Here is a 17037-nt window from a genome sequence, read left to right on the forward strand (position 1 = left end):
ATAGTAATTCAAGATTAAGTGAAACTAAAATTGTTGATAAAAAACATTATTATAGTTGTCAAAAATAATACTACTTAAATAACGAATTTTAGGATAAATTTTCAAGAAACTGCCCTACAAGTCTTGCTTGTTCGTCTGAAGTTTATCTTTACAAAATATAGCAACAAAAATAATAGGTATTATATATAAATTTTGTTAAGTCTTTCTTGTTCATACGGTTATTGTTAGCTGATCATTAACTAAAATTTAACTTACAATAATCAAATTTACTTTAGTCAATTTTTAATAAAAAGATTGCCCACGTCTATCAATATTATATCATGAAAGGGACCATGCACGAACGAGATCAGTTGATTTTAGACATTTTTTTTATATTCAATTAGTATTTTTAAATAAACAGTATAAATAAATTACTATGGCTTTATAGTATTTAATTATATTTTGCAGGTTTTTAAAAGCGAAGCTTTTCTATAATTAGGGTCGGTCGGTCCGTCCGTCCGTCACGGATAGCTTTTTTCGTTAATTTAGACATGTTAGAATTGTCCTATCGATTTCAAATTTTGCAAGGTGATTCCTTTAGTAGTTAGGTACGATTTAGAAAGCGTAGCAACTCTATAATCATTACCAAAATGTCCGTACGTTCATTTTAAACATGTTGATTTTTTTACTTTTTTTAAATAGCTTTTTTCGTTAATTTAGGCATGTTAGAATTGTCCTATCGATTTCAAATTTTGCATGGTGATTCCTGTAATAGTTAGGTACGAGTTAGAGAGCGTAGCAACTCTATAATCATTACCAGAATGTCCGTACGTCCATTTTAAACATGTTGATTTTTTTTTACATTTTTAACAACAAATTTGTATGTGACCTAATTATCCGATTGGTCTTATTTTTGGTATACTGATTCCTGGGACAACAAAGTACAATATTATAAGCGAAGCAACTCTATAATCAAGTCTTAAAAATGTAAGCACGTCCATAATCATTACCCTGTATCAAGCAGTTTTTCAACAAATTTACTTACAATTTTGCTTTGACTCTTATACATTCGCATTCTGATTATTCAGTTCTGACATTATACAAGTGTTAATGTCCGTTTGTCCTTCCGTTTCAGAGCTTCGCTTTTATGGATGTTGTCATCCATGTTTATTATAAATTAGACTAAACAAAACATTTGATGCTATTTCGATAAAACCATTTAAGTATTTTCTCAATAAAACCGTGATGGAACTTGATTTTTTTCGGTTCACCAAAAATATGCCTAACTTCAATGCTATAATGAGCAAAACATGACTTGCTCTCGTTTGTGCCTAGTCCCCTTTTGATTAAGTGTCATATTACTTGCACTTGACGAAGGTCAGGTTTTCAGTACCTTGTTGATGAATATCCTAATGTTATTTAGATACATGGAAAATGAACTTTAATCTACAACTATCCTCCTTTATTCTTCAAATTGTAATTGCTAATACGGTAATAGTTACAATCATCAAGCTAGATGTGTTTAAAAATATTTGTTTGTCCAAGTCTAGTCCACTACCCTCCCCACCCCCAAAAAAAAAAAAAATTGTCTTCCCTTAGCCAATTACCTATTCAAGATTTTTCTTGAAAAAATGAGATAATTCCTCCTACTGTACACTTATAAAGAATTGCCCTTTAGTTTATTTTTAGTTTAAACAAGGATGACAACATCCATAAAAGCGAAGTTATAAAATCAGGAGAATGGACGAACCAACACTAACTCTTGTATTGTCAGAACTAATTTCTAAGTTTAAACGAAATTGTACATAAATTTGCTGCAAAATTGCGTAAAAAAGGATAGAGTAAAAGGACATAATTATCTTAAATTGAATTAAGGGTATGGAAATCTTGAAGTGTTTAAATAAAATTATAACTAAATTCTATCCAACCAACCATATTCTTTGAAGAATTATACAAAAAAAATATCATTATTATTACTTTATTTTAGAACTTGGTTCCTCCACAAAATCTCTACAAAAACTTTTACGAGAGTGAGTAAACATTTTCCAGTATGGCTACAAAACCAATTAATATCCGCTGGATTAGAACCAGTTTTCAGCTATCCTAAAAATCATCTATTGCATCGTAATTTAGAAAGCTTTCCACGAATAACAAATAAAAACCATTAAAATTTAAATGCCCTCAGGGCTTACAAAACTGGTTTAAATCTTAAAATTTGTGTTTTAATACCCGCGGAAAGCTGTCTGTAATACGATGCGTAAATAACTAGGTATTAATACATTTAAAATAATTTGAAGTGAATTTGATGAATCTAATATGATTTCAAAAGTAATAATTTTTGTATGAAAGGGATATTTCCGTGAATTGTATTTAACAATTTCACCACCTACTTAGGAGTAGTTTTCCTTCATATTTTTCTTCAGAAATAATAGGATAGATAAGATGTTAATCAAGGTAAAAAATACTTTTCAAACCTGCGGTTATAAAGTAACTGTTATTATAAACAGGGAGTAAGGGAGAAGACAATGGGCAATTAATTCAATTTAAGAGTTTTCAAAGAAAGACCATGAAATCCAGTTTTATCCAGAAAATTTGAAGAAAATTGTAAAGTTTGTGTTAATTAAATTTAGAAAACTATAAATTAAGAAGAAAAGTTCAAAAAAAAGCATTCATTTAAAAATTAGATTCATTTGGATTCATTCAGGTATGATCCAAGAAAGCTTAATGGATCTTTTATTTTATTCTTATTCGTATTTTTTAGCTAATCCAAAATGTCGAGGAGTTAAAAGCTCAGGAATGGAAACTCATTATTGCTTTTTAGTAGCACAATTTACTCTTGGGTCTGCGCTTGCGCTGCTTAATTGGAATACTTGTCCTTGTTTCATTTTGATTGCAATGATATTTATGCGGAAATTAAAAAAAAATACTTGCATTGTTTTCCTGTTTTATATCCAAATGCAATCTTTGTTTTTGACTAAATGCACGAATGAGAGCGAGTAATATTTAACTTAAATCAGTGATGTCAAGATTATTTGGTCTATAAGGTTACTGTGATTTATAAACAATCACTTGACCTGCTATATTATGTGACTAGATCTCCCTTTTTTATCACAAATCTCCATTATTGAAAAGAGATAAGGCATTGGGCAGGAGTTACAATTTCATTCCTTAGAATTTAAAGGTTGTCTTGTGTTGCTGTAATGATAATAATTAAAGACTACTACGACCTTTGAACCCAAGGACAATGTTGTAAGGTTTGCTTCAGGTCAATTTCCTTGTCATAGGCAATGGATATAAACTTTACGTGGATAATATATAAGGGAAAAATTATTGGCAATTTTGATTGCTAACCTGGACGCCACTTATCAGTTAGTTCGCTATTCAGTAGGAGAAAGAGGATGGGTTAAAGCATGTGGATGGGGGGATCCTTATTTTAGCAAGCTACAAAGTTTAAATTTATTATAGTATATGATAATCTGGTGTAAGATAACAAAAAAATCCATTTCAATGCAATCTGTAATCTTAAGTTTCCATGATTATGTGCAGACATAGGGCAAAGCAAATGCTGGAAGAACGAAGACCAAATTCAAGATTATGTGAGTACTTTTTTAAAATAGAAATTATTACATAAATAAAAACAACATGTTTGTGCGCAAATACATCTTAGTGTAACTCAATTTTAATACATTTCATACAAGGACAATTGTTTAAGAAGCACAAAAACAATAGAAATTAACAAGATCCAACTTTTTGGAGAATAAGTTTCATAGGGTGATATAAATTGTCTAGTTTACGATAATCAGGAACCAGGTAATGTGATTCAGACAAACAATTCTAAGTGATAATTTCCCCACAACCCTCTTCTCGTATTTCCCCCCCCCCCCCATTCTTATCCACTTCCCTTCAGCTACATGCAAAATTTTACGCCATCTCTACACAAACAAAATATTTAAATTTATTCAATTTTAAATGGAATTACTTGGCTGAATCACAGCCCCTGACGATAATAAGTTTAGTAATCCTTATACTAAAGTAACAGGATGTCTGTGTGTCTGTCTGTGTGTCTGTCTGTGTGTCTGTCTGTGTGTACCGAAGGATCTCGCTAACCGCTGAACCGATCGGGTTCTCCTTAACAGGGTAGATTCTCATATGTCCCAGGAAGGTTTATAACTATTTTGGGGGAGGGTACCACCACCCTCCCTAGAGAAAATAAATTTTTTTTTAAATTTCCCAATTTTAGAAAGAGAGTTCAACGAAAAACAAACATCAAACGTAAAATATTTTTTAACTTATTCTTTTAAAATCTAAAATAAGAAATTGAATTATTAAATTCGACTCTCTCCTCCTCAAGTGCCCCTAGAGGCCTCTAGGGGCGTAGCCGCTAGTTATGAATTATATTTTCCTTTTGTCAATTGATTATTTATATTGAATAATCTTTAATTGAATGTCTGGTGTTCATAACCTAATTAAAGACTTGCAGTACTATTAAAAAAGGTAAATAAAATGCTTCGTCTATAAAGTTTTTACACATTTTTATTGTTTTAGACATGCAGACAATGGGGGGCCAGCAGTAGGTGTATATGTTGCGGCGAAGAAAGAAGATACATTGAAAATGTGAGCGTTTAATTATCCTATTATATCAAGTACTAAGGGATTTGTGTATGAAGTTTAAGATCCCAAAAACTACAGATCCGATTAGGTTCTCTATTCTAAGTACCTAAGCTTCACATAGTTTTTGTGCTGGTTTAAGGATATTATTTTTTTGGATTGAAGACTTAGTATGGTTTTATGCTATCTTTGACCTTTTCGAATACATCACAAAATAATCAGTTTTTTATAGCAGACGAGAAAATCACTTTTCGTAATACCAACACTAACTGACGAACGGAATCACGGACAGACAAAGTGAATTATAGAGTACTGTCGCTACTAAAAAATCATAGTAAAATTGGAATCCTATAGGATAAGCCACAAACGGTCGTAATTTGAAATCTGAATAGTTCAAATTGACTTACCAAGGTTAGGATTACTCATGCCAAGTTTCATAACGAAATTCGGGAAAATTCTCTTAAAGCTAGAGTCCTAAGGGACATCGAGCATTAATACTTCAGGTTTTACCCACTTATCTCCGCTTCGCTATAAAGAAATTTTTAATATTTATCATTTTCTTAGGGCAATGTTTGTACAAGATTCTGCAAGAAAAATCAAAGGAAAACCAACATTATAAGAAGCAAACAATGTTTTTAAATGGCAGCGAACATATTACTTTAACTATCAATCCTTATAAACAGTATCAAGTTTTTTTTGAAGTTTAATAAGGCATAAAAAATTATTAATATTTTGGGTTTCAAATATTCAAAATATAAATCCTTACCTCGTTTATCAAAGATATAATAAAAAGAAGACAAAGATTCTTTTAAACATAACAAAAAATTCTAACTTGTCAACAAGAATCTAAATATTAATTGGCCGTTTTAATTGCTTTTCTAAAGTCACTATGCAAGGATCTGCCAATGAATAACATAAAAAAAACTGTTTACATAAAAACCACAATACCCCCCCCCCCCCAGAGGGGTCGATAAACCCACCTTAAAAATGGTCTACACCTTCTTAAAACACCTAATGAGGATATCAAGTAAAAAGACACTTCCATCCATAGATTTGAGAGGCGCATGAAAGAAAATTGCGGCGTCAATATTACAATCGATTGTTTGTATGTTGATTAACTAGGTGGGTGTGTGTAACCCCTTGACAATAAAATAACACCCCTCTTGTATTCTGTATTACACAACCCTAAAGCTCAAACTAGGGGTGTTAATCCGCCGAATTTTTAGGTCGGATTCATATTCTTACAAAAATCCGCCCCCTCCAAACCCCCCCCCCCCCGCCAAAAAAAAAAATGCGGATTAATCCCCGGATTACGGACTATTTTTTTACGGTTTCTATCAGTATTTTAAACGTCAATCTGTAAATAAAACAAGGATGACAACATCCATAAAAGCGAAGCACTGAAACGGTAGGACAAACGGACATTAACACTTGTATAGTGTCAGAACTGAATAATCATAATATATACATATGTATAAGAGTCAAAGCAAAATTGTAAGTAAATTTGTTGAAAAACTCCTTAATTCAGGATAATGTTTATGGTCTTACTTACATTTTTAGGACTTGATTATAGAGTTGCTTCGCTTATTACATTATGCTTTGTTGTCCCAGGAATCAATATACCAAAAATCAGATCAATCGGATGATTAGATCACAAAAAAATTTGTTGTTAAAAAAGTATAAAAAATCAACATGTTTAAAATGGACGTACGGACATTTTGGTGATGATTATAGAGTTGCTATGCTTTCTAAATCGTACCTAACTATTAAAGGAATCACCATGCAAAATTTGAAATCGATAAAACAATTCTAACATGCCTAAATTAACGAAAAAAGCTATCCGTTACGGACGGACGGACGGACGGACGGACGGACGGACCGACCCTAATTATAGAAAAGCTTCGCTTTTAAAAAGGGATTTCATTTTACCGGGTATTGGGAAGATCGAAGACAAAGTAGCGTATTTGTTAGTATTTTCACAGTAGCTTATCTCCTTTTTAAATTGCGGATTTGGGGTTTGAAAATTGCGCGGATTCGGATTGACACTCTAGTTCAAACCCTCCAAATTTTCCGCTGTGCAGTGTGTATGCCGCTGGTAAACATCATTCTTAATTATTTTCCAAAATGTTGTTTTGATCCAATTAGTTGTAACGTAGAGGAAAAAGACAAGAATGGCTGCTGTAACTCTATTATCCACCTTCCTCTCAATCATGGAGAACCACCAGAGTGGGCAAAGTGCAATGGAAAAGGAAAATATCTTTAACTTTTTAAAATTGTCCTTTTATAGAATGAAATGTAAGTAAGCAGAGAGAGAGAGAGAGAGAGAGAGAGGGGGGGGCGTCAATGGGCTGTTCATTACACTAGTCCCCAAAGTTTTGTAATAACGTTTTCTTATTAATTGGCTTAACAAGTTTGGGGACTTCTACTAAATTTTGATTAGTTTGTTTACTCAGTTGAGTGTTAATACGTTGTTGATTACTAATTTCAATCTACAGAAAAGGTAATTTAAAGTGTCATAATTTGGAATGTAAATCAATTTATCGGCCATTGTCTTATTCCTTTAGATACCTGGTAGTGGTAAGTGCTACTCTTTTGACATCTAGAAAAAAAGACGACTAGAGAGTAATAAACCCTTCCCCTCCCTTTAATGCTAACTCTAACTAGAAAAATCTTTGTTGTTAAATATCTTTTTAAGCGAAGCTTTTCTACTTTTAGTTCAGTCCGGAAAGCGTTGACTTTTTGCCTGCTAGAATTGTCCTTTCGATTTTAAACTTTATAATGATTCCTGGAAATTTTAGAAAACGTAGCAATTCTTTAACCAAGACTAGAACGTTCGTTTGTCCATTTTAAAATGACATTTTATTACCTTTAAAAAAAATATATTAAATGTTATATAATCCTCTTGTTCGCTTGATTTTTTAATGTGGATTCCTAGAACCATATGGTATTTTGTTATAAGCAAAGCACCCCTATGATAGTCTTAAAGTGTATGTAACTAGGTAATTTTTTGATAGATTTTTGCGGAATTTTTTTTCAGACTTCTAATTAATGTTCCATATTAAAAATGTTGTTACTCTATTCATGTTGTTGTTCGTTTGTCCGACTTTCTGATTTCCTCAGCTTCACTTGTATGTATGTTGTCATCCTTGTTTCAGAGTCATTAGACATAAGATATTTTGGTTTTCAGAAATTAAATACTGAATCACATACAGAGACAAAATAATCGTTTTTCCAGTATGGAATCGAAACCGATTAATATCCGCTGGATTAGAACAAGTTCTCAGTCACTCTTAAAAATTAAGTTCAGCTTCGTATTACAGACAATTTTCCACGATATTAAAATAATGTTAAATAAATACCCGCTTTGGTAGCCCGGGCCTTAGAGGCTAATAAAACAGGTCCTAATCTTAAAATTTTTTATCTTAATATCCGCGAAAAGCTATCTATAATACGATTAAATAAATAATATTAATGATACAATATTTATTTTTAAAAATTGTGTAACCTATGTATGTATAATTATATAATAAATAACACCACGAAATATGTTTTTTATTTGCCTAAAGAATATTTTTTTCTTAAGTGTCTAAAAATAAGAATATAATATGAAGCTTCAATTATACACATTAAGCAGCTTTAACCAACAAAAAGATTCTTAATTTTGTGGGTCTTCCAAAGAAGTAAATATTTTGCTTGTGGTTTTTCCACGTCTACATATTTAGACTTTTATATTTTAAAGAAGAATAACAAACGCTAGTAAAAGTGTGGTAAATCTATACTAATCATTCGCTTATTTGCACAAAAATTTTAATAAAAATCTTCAAATCCCCGAAGTATATTCTTGAATTAAAGAATAAAAAAATGTTTTTAATAACATTTTATGCATTTTTATCTGAAAAAATTACAAATTAAAAGGTTGGTTGCAAATCAAATAGATCAAAATTATATTCAAATTGAAAACCCACTGTTTTTATGTTTAAACTGAATAATTCCTGGTTATAAATACGGGTATAGTCCCTTTCGTAGCATCACCTCTTAGGGGGCGTTTCGTAGTATTTTCACACTCCTATTTCTGCGAGAGGCTCTAAACCATGCGGGGCAATCACCTAACCTAACCTAACCCAACCTATCAAAAGCTACTGTGAAAATACGACAAAACGCCCCGTAAGAGGCAATGTAACGAGAGGAACTATACCCCATACTACTACTGGTCAAAAATAACTGAAATTGGGAATCTATTACAATATTATTTAATTTAATAACAAAGTCAATAAAATTCACAGTATTGAATCAAAACGTTTAGATAAACTATGATTTAAACAGTTTAACAGTTACCGGTAGTGCAGGGTACGTATTTCATTTCATTAACGCAGCACAGGATTTTATGGAACCTCCAATCAAGTTTCTGGCAATTTCTAGAACAGTAATAAACAATGTTACAAGCACTGCACTTCTTGGCTGCTGGCGACCCACATTTCTCACATTCATTTGGCTTCCTAGGCAGCACTAGTCTTACTTCACGCACAAAGTGAGGGCATATATTAAACCCCTCAGATATGTTTCGGATCACATTTATGACCTCTGGTTTGTCTGTGCTGGCCTTGAAATGAATGAGAGTAGACAACATTGTTAATCCAGGTTGACCTTTTGTATCACAAACATCCAATGGTGTGTTGTTGAATCTATTCTTTTTGCTTAGATCTGCACCATATTTTAACAACAATATTATTGCACTGACTCTGATTTCTGTAGTTGTCTCCCCGTCCCCACTAGTTATAATATTTTTGTCAATAATACATAGTAAGTTGTATGTAAATGTATGTAAGATATTGCAAACTGCAGGAAAGTTTTATTCATGGACAGGTTTATTTGTTTATTTGCCTCTTAGAGTTAGAGTCCTAGAAATATTATTCGGGGGAAATCCATTTGTTCACTTAAATCACTTCTTAGTCAAGAGAATAAATTCCCTTTAAATAAATTTGCTTCATTGTTTTAACAAAAAATAATACAGGTTTACCCCCAAACCACTCTTGGTAGATGACCCTGGAAACTATATTAAAGCGGCTCAGTAATTTTTGTCATAAATACAAGTACATAGAAGTGGTTAAACCCCTAGAGACCTCTAGGACTATTGGAGGGAACTATGGTTGACTTATCACTTTACATTTTATTTCTAGACAAATAATAAAAATATTTTATTTTGGGGGGAGAGGTATTTTTTGGGCGATATCTTGCAAGGGGAAGGCAACCTCCCCTAAAATTATTATAAACCTTTCCTGGACCTAAAAGAATCTTCACTGTAAAGGAGAACCATATCGGGCTGAGGATTAGCGAGATCTTAAGATACTGACAAAAAGACCTTACTACTTAATATATCAGGCTATGATAAAGTCAATAATTAAACAAAAAATTGCCACCTGTTTGCAAACTTGACAATGTGATGTAGAGGGGTATAACCATTCCTGTCCTGGGTATTTGGATCTGCTCCCATTTTGAGTAATTTTTCCAGAATCTGTAGATGCTTATTCTCATTATGGCCAGACCACACGGTGTCGAACTCCCTTTTCTCATCAGAGGTCAGATATGCCAACTCTTTGGTGATCATCTTGATACCCTCAATTGGAGCAAATATGGCACTATACTGATAATAGCCCTCTCTTCTTTTCAACATCCTACTAATTTCAGTGCGTGACTTTTTTTGATATGTGAAGAAAAGTCAGAAAAGTTACCAAAAAACATATCGTAGAATATATTTGAAAAGTACCCCATGCCCAATGGGTTGTGTCGACTCCCAGGTAGCTCAAGACCATATAAAAATATGTGTCTGCTCAAGTAGAATTCATCTTGAGTCTGGGATTCTGGAAAAACTGGATTTTCGTAACTAGCCTGATATCAAGCATTTAGTTTCCAGAATAAAGTTTCTTTAATATCCTAATTAAAGGCTAAATTTATTAATTTGTATTTTAATCAAGTAATTTTTACAAGAAAATTCACATTAACAAAATTAGTTCTTAACAAAACTGATGCCATTTTGGAATGAAAAAAGATAACTGTCCTTTCATGTCATACTTTAAACATATAGACTTTTTTCTGTTACTTGCAGCTTAATAAGTATGACATTGATTTAAGAACCTTTACCCTCTATAATGAACTTAAAATCAATTTTATCTGATTGGGCTGGATTAGACGATTCCAAATCTTGGAAGTTTTGACACATTTGCGTAAACCTGGTGTATAGACTTTATCTTTGGACTGATAGGATAGGTTATTAAAGATAAAATCATTCTTATATGGTGAACTTCCCGCAGTTTTAAGATTTTTTGGATAGGCCTCCAGGTGGTCTCTAGACAGTTAAAAATGAAACAAAAAGAGTTAGATGTCAGCTTATGAAACAAAATATGTAGGTTTTTCTTCAAATATGTGAATAACATTAAAAAAAAGATGCGCATTTTGTTGACATCTAACTCTTTTTTTTCATTTTTAACTGTGCAGAGACCACCTAAGGCCTAAGGCTCCAGAACCTGGAGGCATTGAGCTCCGGAGTCTGGAAGACTATCCAAATAAGTATTACTGAAGAAATACAAAAAAATTGTATGTAAAATCGCATTTAATAATCAAAAAGGCATCTAACTTAGACCTAAATTTTTATTTTATTTTTAGTCATCATTTAATGCATGTATTCCTTAGGAGGATTCTTCTTCAAACTTTCGATTAAAGTTTTAGCCTCTAATTCAGAATTATCATTTATGTTAAAATTGTACAGAGATTCGACATAAATTGTTATATCTCGAAAATGTAGATCATCGCCATCGGGTTGTTCTAAGTCAGACAATGTAAAGGGCAAATTATCTTCATTTAGTTTCTCTTTGGCAATCTTCAGCAGCTTAGAATACAACTCGTTGTATGATTTGCAGTCAAACTTCGTAAGATAGAATTTAGAAAGCTCCCTCATTTTGTTTATTGTCAGCATTCTGAAGTCAAAGGAGAGGTGTTACTAAAATATCTCATAATTTCTTTTGAATATATTATATATTTTAAACTAAACAACACTTGTTCTTCTGCTTTCTAACAATACCTACAAACTTGATATTAAATATGTAGTTAAATAGCAGACTTTTAGCTATGGAAGTGCCCCAAGCAATAAGCAAGAAATCACAAAGAAACTTTATGGAAATATGAAGATTAAGAATTAATTTTTAATCCCTGAAAATTTCAGCTGTCTATTTGAATAGGAATCGAGAAAATTATGTAAATCTAGAATCGATCTAGCAACCCAACCAATAGCAAATCTTGATGAAACTTGGTTGAAATATGTAGAATGCGAACGTTTTAATCCCAAAATTTTATTTGTCAATCTTGACAAGGCGCCGAGAAAATCCCCAAAACGTTTGGGAATTTGGAATTACAGAGTAGCTTCGCTACTTAAAATGATAAACTCCGGTGCTAATTGAAATATACATATGAACTTTCCTTAATTGGGAAAAATTTTAAATACTTTTCTTTATAGCTTTGCAGTTTACCTACTAGAAATTTTAAGTAACATATGATATCATATGTATAAAAAGCTGCAGGCTCATTTTTCTTAAACTTACTTGTTAAAGCATGAAGACATTTTTAGGTTCAGCTAAGGATAATTCTGAAAAAAAATATTTACAATGTGGCACTTTTTTAAAAATCCGTCAAATTACTAACAGCTTAAACTATAATAAATATTTACAAAATGAGAGTTCTTTTGATATTTAAAGCAACGAGTCTTATTTGTGTGTTGATTGCAGAAGTGGGACTGTTTTAAATGCACATATTTAAAATGCACAGGAATAAAGTGCACAAATTAAATATCAAAGGGTAGTTTTTTATCTTAAGTATAATTTGATATTGATACCACCAACATTCTTCAATTCTACAAGCAATAAGATTTTTTATCATCAATTTAGGAAATATTACATATTAAATAGACCTTCATCCACGCGGGATTACACAATTTTTATAAGTCAAAAAATATTTTTAAGGTTAGTTGGTTTAATTCAGTCTTGTTTACATAGGTTGGGATAAGTTTACAATACTAAATAGGGCACAGCGAGGTACAGATTACTACAGGGGGTTAGGATCTTGAGAGACATTTCCCATATGGGTGCAATTCCTTTAGATTTATGGGACACTGGAGTAATTTCATAAAGAATAAAATTTTAAAGTCACACAAAAATATATGAAATACTCTGGGGGATAACAGATCAGGTATTTTTGACATAACATCACTTTTTGTTTCTTATGTATTTACATGTAACTTTATGAAAATTCCAATCAATTTTCTGGCAGTTTTTAGAACAATAGAAGACTTTGGAACATGCCGAACACTTCTTTTCAGCTGCCACTCCACACTTCTCACATTCATTTAACTTTCTGGGCAGTGCTTGTCTCACAGTTGCCACGAAGCCGGAGCAACCATGATCTTCGGACATTCGTCTAATGATGTTTAAAGCCAAGGGATTATTGGTTTGTGCGTCGTGCTGGATAAGAACAGCCACCAAAGGAATGCTTTCACAATCCTTACTGATGAAAACGTCAAGTGGTTTCAGATGAAACCTATTTTCCTTGTTTGGGTCAGCTCCGTAGCGTAGCAATATTCTCAATGCCTTTACTCTGATATCAACACTTTGTCTGTTTTTATAATAAGAAGTTAAATAATCAAAATATCTTCTAAATGGGGACTATGATGCACAAACAAGAGCAAGTGATTTTTAAGCACATCCACCAGCGATGTCAGGAATTTAAAAATTTTTCTAGGTGTCTATTAAATATAGTTAAATGAACTAAAACAAGGATGATAACATCCATAAGTTGCAAAGCTCAAAATTGGTGGATGGACATCCAGAAAATAAACACTAAACTAAAATAAATCACGAAACCTTTTAAAATTTGAGTGAAAATCTAGGAATCGATCTAACACCCCAACCAATAAACAAACCTTAATGAAACTTATTGGGATAGGTTAACTGTGAACTTATTAAATCTCTGAAATTCAAAATAATGATCTATCTAGGAATCGAACTAGCACCCCAACCAATAAACAAAATCTCAATGAAACTTTATAGAAGTATGCAGAATTTAAACTAATTTAATCCCTAAAAATTTCAGCCATATATTTTGAATAGAAGTTAAGAAAAGCATGAAAACTTAAAAATGTAGGAATTGATCTAGCACCCTAATTAATTGACGAATTACAACTTGGTGAAAATATGCAGAATGTTAACTTATTTCATCCCTGAGAATTCAGGCATCTATCTTTTATTGGAGCCGAGAAAATCATGTTTAACCCGAAACTTTTCAAACATACATACATATAGACAGACATACGGACATTTCAAATATAGAGTAGCTTCAATACTAAAAATTAATGTTCTAAGTGTACAAAGAAAAAATTAAATATAAAAAAAGTAGGTAGTAGATTATCAAATGTTTTGACACCAAAGCAAACTTTTTTGATATATTCTATTTCTGCCTTTCTGAAGCAATTATAGATATTTTTGCTGTGATTTTTTGATGCACATTAAATTCAATTTGACAAAAAATTAATTATATTAATATCTGCAGAAAGCTGTTTTTAATACTATGCGATAAATAACATTTTAACTTCTTTATACCTAATCATAAGTTTGAGAAGATGGTGCATAACGGTGTGTCCATCTTTGTCCTGAGCGTTCGGGTCTGCACCCATTTCTAAAAGCTTTTCCAGAATCTCTAAATGTTTATTCTCGTTGTTGCCTGAATACACAATATTCAGCTCATTTTCTTCTTGAGTTGTCAGGTAGAAGAAATCCTTTGTGATCATTCTGATGCCCTCAACTGGAGCAAACATTATGCTATACTTGAAATGTCCCTCTCTCCTCTGTAACATCCTTTTCTTTTCGTAAGCTGACATCTTCTCCATGTGGCTCTGAAACTCGGTGATGTTGCCAAAAAAAGAATCAATGAAAATGTCTGAGAAGTAGCCCATGCCCAGCGGATTGTATCTGCTACCTGGTAGTTCCAAGCCAAAGTTGAAGATAAAATTGCTTAAATAAAATTCCTCACAAGTAAAATCTTCTGGCCAAATGGGGTTTCTGTAGCTCACCTTCAGAAAATAGTCATACATCGTTTTCATTAATGGGTATAACCAACTAGATTAATTCAAGAAAAATATTCAACCTGGTTGGAAAATATACACCCCTGGGCCCTGGATTAAAGTTATTAGGTATAATAATCATAAGATCGGCATATTTGTGGTTTAGGTATTATCATGGTAATTTGAGTAAAATCTGGGGAATTCTGTTTTGCTGGTTGAAAACTAAAACAACCTTAATTATAAATTAACTGTCTAAATCAATATTACATCAACCTATTTTAAACAAGGACACTTAGGTTACCAAAAGAATTTTTAAGCTCTTTTGTTTTAAACAGAAAACAAAAAAACAATCAGTGTTTCCTAAAAAGAAAATATAAAACTTTAAGCAGAAGTATCCTGATAGGCGTCATATTTCCTTCTAATACTAGGTCAATCTCAATAGTTTAGTCAAACGTTGTAACATTTGTCACCTTTTTTTGGGAGACTCTAATACAAGCTTCATAAAAGTCACATGCGAAAAAGTTATTCGACTTTTGATGTATGCAATCCTTTGGTATATCCTTCTTCAACTTTTCAATCAAATTCTTGGCAGTTAGAGCAGAGTTGTCACCTTGGTAAATGCTCTTCAACGTGGATAGATACATTTCTACATCACGGCCTTGGCTATCACTTGTAGGGTGAACAATGGCGGAGAGAGAAAAGGGTACCTTGTTCTCATTAAGGTGAATCTTGGCAAGATGTTTTAGTTTGTTGTACATCTCATTGAGTGTTCTGCAGTCAAATACGGACATATAGTGTTCCATCCGCTGTTCATCACTTACAGCGCAAGATTGCATTGTGCCTAAGTAAAAACACTAATTGCTGATAAGTTGTTCGTTTGGGCAATAGAATAATCGGGTCATGTGAAGGAAACCAAGTTGCGATTTTCGTCGTATTTTCACGGTAGCTTTTGAAAGGTTATTTTAGGTTAGATTAAGTTAGGTGATTGCCCCACAGACAGGGTTAGAGCCCCCTGCAGGTGCTAGAAATAGGAGAAAATCTACTGTGAAAATATGACGCAACCCGCAACTTCGTTTCCTTCACATGACCTGAACAATCAAAGCGGTGCACATTGTTTTTTTAACTATTCATTTTTGATCATTAGTAAGCATATAGTACTTCTTTACAAATATCCGACTATATCAAAAATCCCTTAAAAGGTGTGAACAAGGCTTTAAAAAGATGTCTAGTTAAGTTTCAAATACCTAGTACATGATTGAGATTTTCAGTTTTTAAAACTTTAAGGTAGACAATTATTTCGATAAGGTAGACATTTTTTGTACTATCATACTGTTATGAAATATTAAAATACAGGGATAAAATTCATTTTGTGGAACTACCCCTTAAGATATTATTTATTCAATTTAACCTCAAACATTTTTTGATAGGAAGCAATGCTTAATTATTTTATAGAATGTTTTTAAGTGTCCTTCATAGCTTTATTGAGAGCTATTTACATTTGTTACCTTTCTTTAACAATATCAAAGATTTACCTTTTAAATCCTCTTTTATAAAATTCGGACGGAATTACATTTATTAACTTTGCAATCTGAAAACAAATAAAAATATTCTAAAATATTGGTTATAAAAATATTATTAGTCCAAAGGTAGGGTGTACATACTTACACCTGGTATATACCTTATTTGGTTTGTTTGAGCTAGTTTGCTGTTCTACTATAAGTTATAGTAGCGCACGTATTTGGTTGAAGAGGGTAAATGTGCTACAACTAGGTGCATGTACCGTGAATTGCTAATTGGTGTGATTACTTGTGATGGCAATCCGTCAAATTTTTTGGCCGGATTCGGATTCCGAAAAAAATGGCGGATTCCGGATTCGAATTTTAGATTCTAGCAGTATTTTAAAAGCATTTTTAAAATTTTTATAAAAATTAAGTGCTACATATGTCCTAAAAATTAATGTTCTTGGTGTTCTCTATAATTCACTTTCGATTATCGAACCAGATTTTAAAAGATTTTATATGTAATGATGATAATCTTTGCCTTCAAAAAGAGGCAGTTGAAAAAAAACTCAAGACTCTAGTTTTAGCCTACCAATTAAGAATCCGGAATCCGCTATTTAAAAACGGATTCCGGATTCCAAAATTAGCCCAAAAATTGGGCGGATTCCGGATCCGGATTGCCATCCCTAGTGATTACTTTGACGATTTTAAAGAGAGAATTTTTTCTCTTTCCAAGAGAGCTGACCAAAAGCCATTGGGTTCGTCTAAAACGCCTTAATAAATAAAAAGAAATTTGACCAATTTAGAGTTAAAGCACTAAATTTAATCTTCTAATTAAACAAAACTTTA

The 17037-nt window shown here is 32.2% G+C and overlaps 3 protein-coding genes across 8 annotated transcripts; 1 reads left to right on the forward strand and 2 right to left on the reverse strand.

Annotated features, from left to right (window-relative positions):
- The first annotated feature begins 1370 nt into the window (after nucleotides 1–1370).
- On the forward strand, nucleotides 1371–8152 carry LOC145316396 (uncharacterized). Its single transcript, XM_080156867.1, has 8 exons — nucleotides 1371–1470; nucleotides 1967–2009; nucleotides 2741–2770; nucleotides 3523–3575; nucleotides 4525–4593; nucleotides 5152–5187; nucleotides 6731–6834; nucleotides 7773–8152. The coding sequence occupies exons 1-8, from the start codon at nucleotides 1414–1416 to the stop codon at nucleotides 7786–7788; spliced, it is 408 nt and encodes a 135-aa protein (XP_080012993.1). The 5' UTR covers nucleotides 1371–1413; the 3' UTR covers nucleotides 7789–8152.
- A 74-nt stretch (nucleotides 8153–8226) lies between these two features.
- On the reverse strand, nucleotides 8227–12217 carry LOC145316393 (uncharacterized). Of its 6 annotated transcripts, none has more exons than XR_013878458.1 (4): nucleotides 12180–12217; nucleotides 10005–10262; nucleotides 8783–9356; nucleotides 8227–8579 (listed from the first exon to the last, which is right to left on the reverse strand). XR_013878458.1 is itself a non-coding variant. In XM_080156860.1 (3 exons), the coding sequence occupies exons 1-3, from the start codon at nucleotides 12197–12199 to the stop codon at nucleotides 8912–8914; spliced, it is 723 nt and encodes a 240-aa protein (XP_080012986.1). In that variant the 5' UTR covers nucleotides 12200–12217; the 3' UTR covers nucleotides 8295–8911. The 6 variants fall into 6 exon arrangements, 2 of the variants coding, with proteins under 2 accessions (XP_080012986.1, XP_080012987.1); XR_013878459.1 differs by having other exon boundaries at nucleotides 8295–8579; nucleotides 8790–9356; XR_013878460.1 differs by having other exon boundaries at nucleotides 8295–8604; nucleotides 8790–9356.
- Nucleotides 12218–12221: 4 nt separating this feature from the next.
- Nucleotides 12222–16279, reverse strand: LOC145316392 (uncharacterized). Its single transcript, XM_080156859.1, has 4 exons — nucleotides 16222–16279; nucleotides 15237–15530; nucleotides 14229–14697; nucleotides 12222–13245 (listed from the first exon to the last, which is right to left on the reverse strand). Exons 2-4 carry the CDS (start codon nucleotides 15523–15525, stop codon nucleotides 12840–12842), a joined length of 1164 nt encoding a protein of 387 aa, XP_080012985.1. The 5' UTR covers nucleotides 15526–15530; nucleotides 16222–16279; the 3' UTR covers nucleotides 12222–12839.
- Between the last annotated feature and the right edge of the window lie 758 nt (nucleotides 16280–17037).

Source organism: Acartia tonsa, chromosome 4 (assembly GCF_053477335.1).
Source record: "Acartia tonsa isolate MP-2025a chromosome 4, ASM5347733v1, whole genome shotgun sequence".
NCBI classification, from domain to species: domain Eukaryota; kingdom Metazoa; phylum Arthropoda; class Copepoda; order Calanoida; family Acartiidae; genus Acartia; species Acartia tonsa.

Excerpts from the sequence above, each read along its gene's own strand:
- LOC145316396 (XM_080156867.1), top strand. The coding sequence starts at position 1,414 with ATGAACTTTAATCTACAACTATCCTCCTTTATTCTTCAAATTGTAATT. Across the intron at positions 1,471-1,966 it reads AAATTGTAATTGCTAATACG|AACTTGGTTCCTCCACAAAA; the intron begins GTAATAGTTACA and ends ACTTTATTTTAG. Across the intron at positions 3,576-4,524 it reads AAGACCAAATTCAAGATTAT|ACATGCAGACAATGGGGGGC; the intron begins GTGAGTACTTTT and ends TTATTGTTTTAG.
- LOC145316393 (XM_080156860.1), bottom strand. The coding sequence starts at position 12,199 with ATGTCTTCATGCTTTAACAA. Across the intron at positions 10,263-12,179 it reads ATGTCTTCATGCTTTAACAA|TAGGATGTTGAAAAGAAGAG; the intron begins GTAAGTTTAAGA and ends CACTGAAATTAG. Across the intron at positions 9,357-10,004 it reads ATTGTCAAGTTTGCAAACAG|TGGGGACGGGGAGACAACTA; the intron begins GTGGCAATTTTT and ends TATTATAACTAG.
- LOC145316392 (XM_080156859.1), bottom strand. The coding sequence starts at position 15,525 with ATGCAATCTTGCGCTGTAAGTGATGAACAGCGGATGGAACACTATATG. Across the intron at positions 14,698-15,236 it reads GAAGAAGGATATACCAAAGG|TGAGCTACAGAAACCCCATT; the intron begins ATTGCATACATC and ends ATTTTCTGAAGG. Across the intron at positions 13,246-14,228 it reads CTTCTCAAACTTATGATTAG|ACAAAGTGTTGATATCAGAG; the intron begins GTATAAAGAAGT and ends TTATAAAAACAG.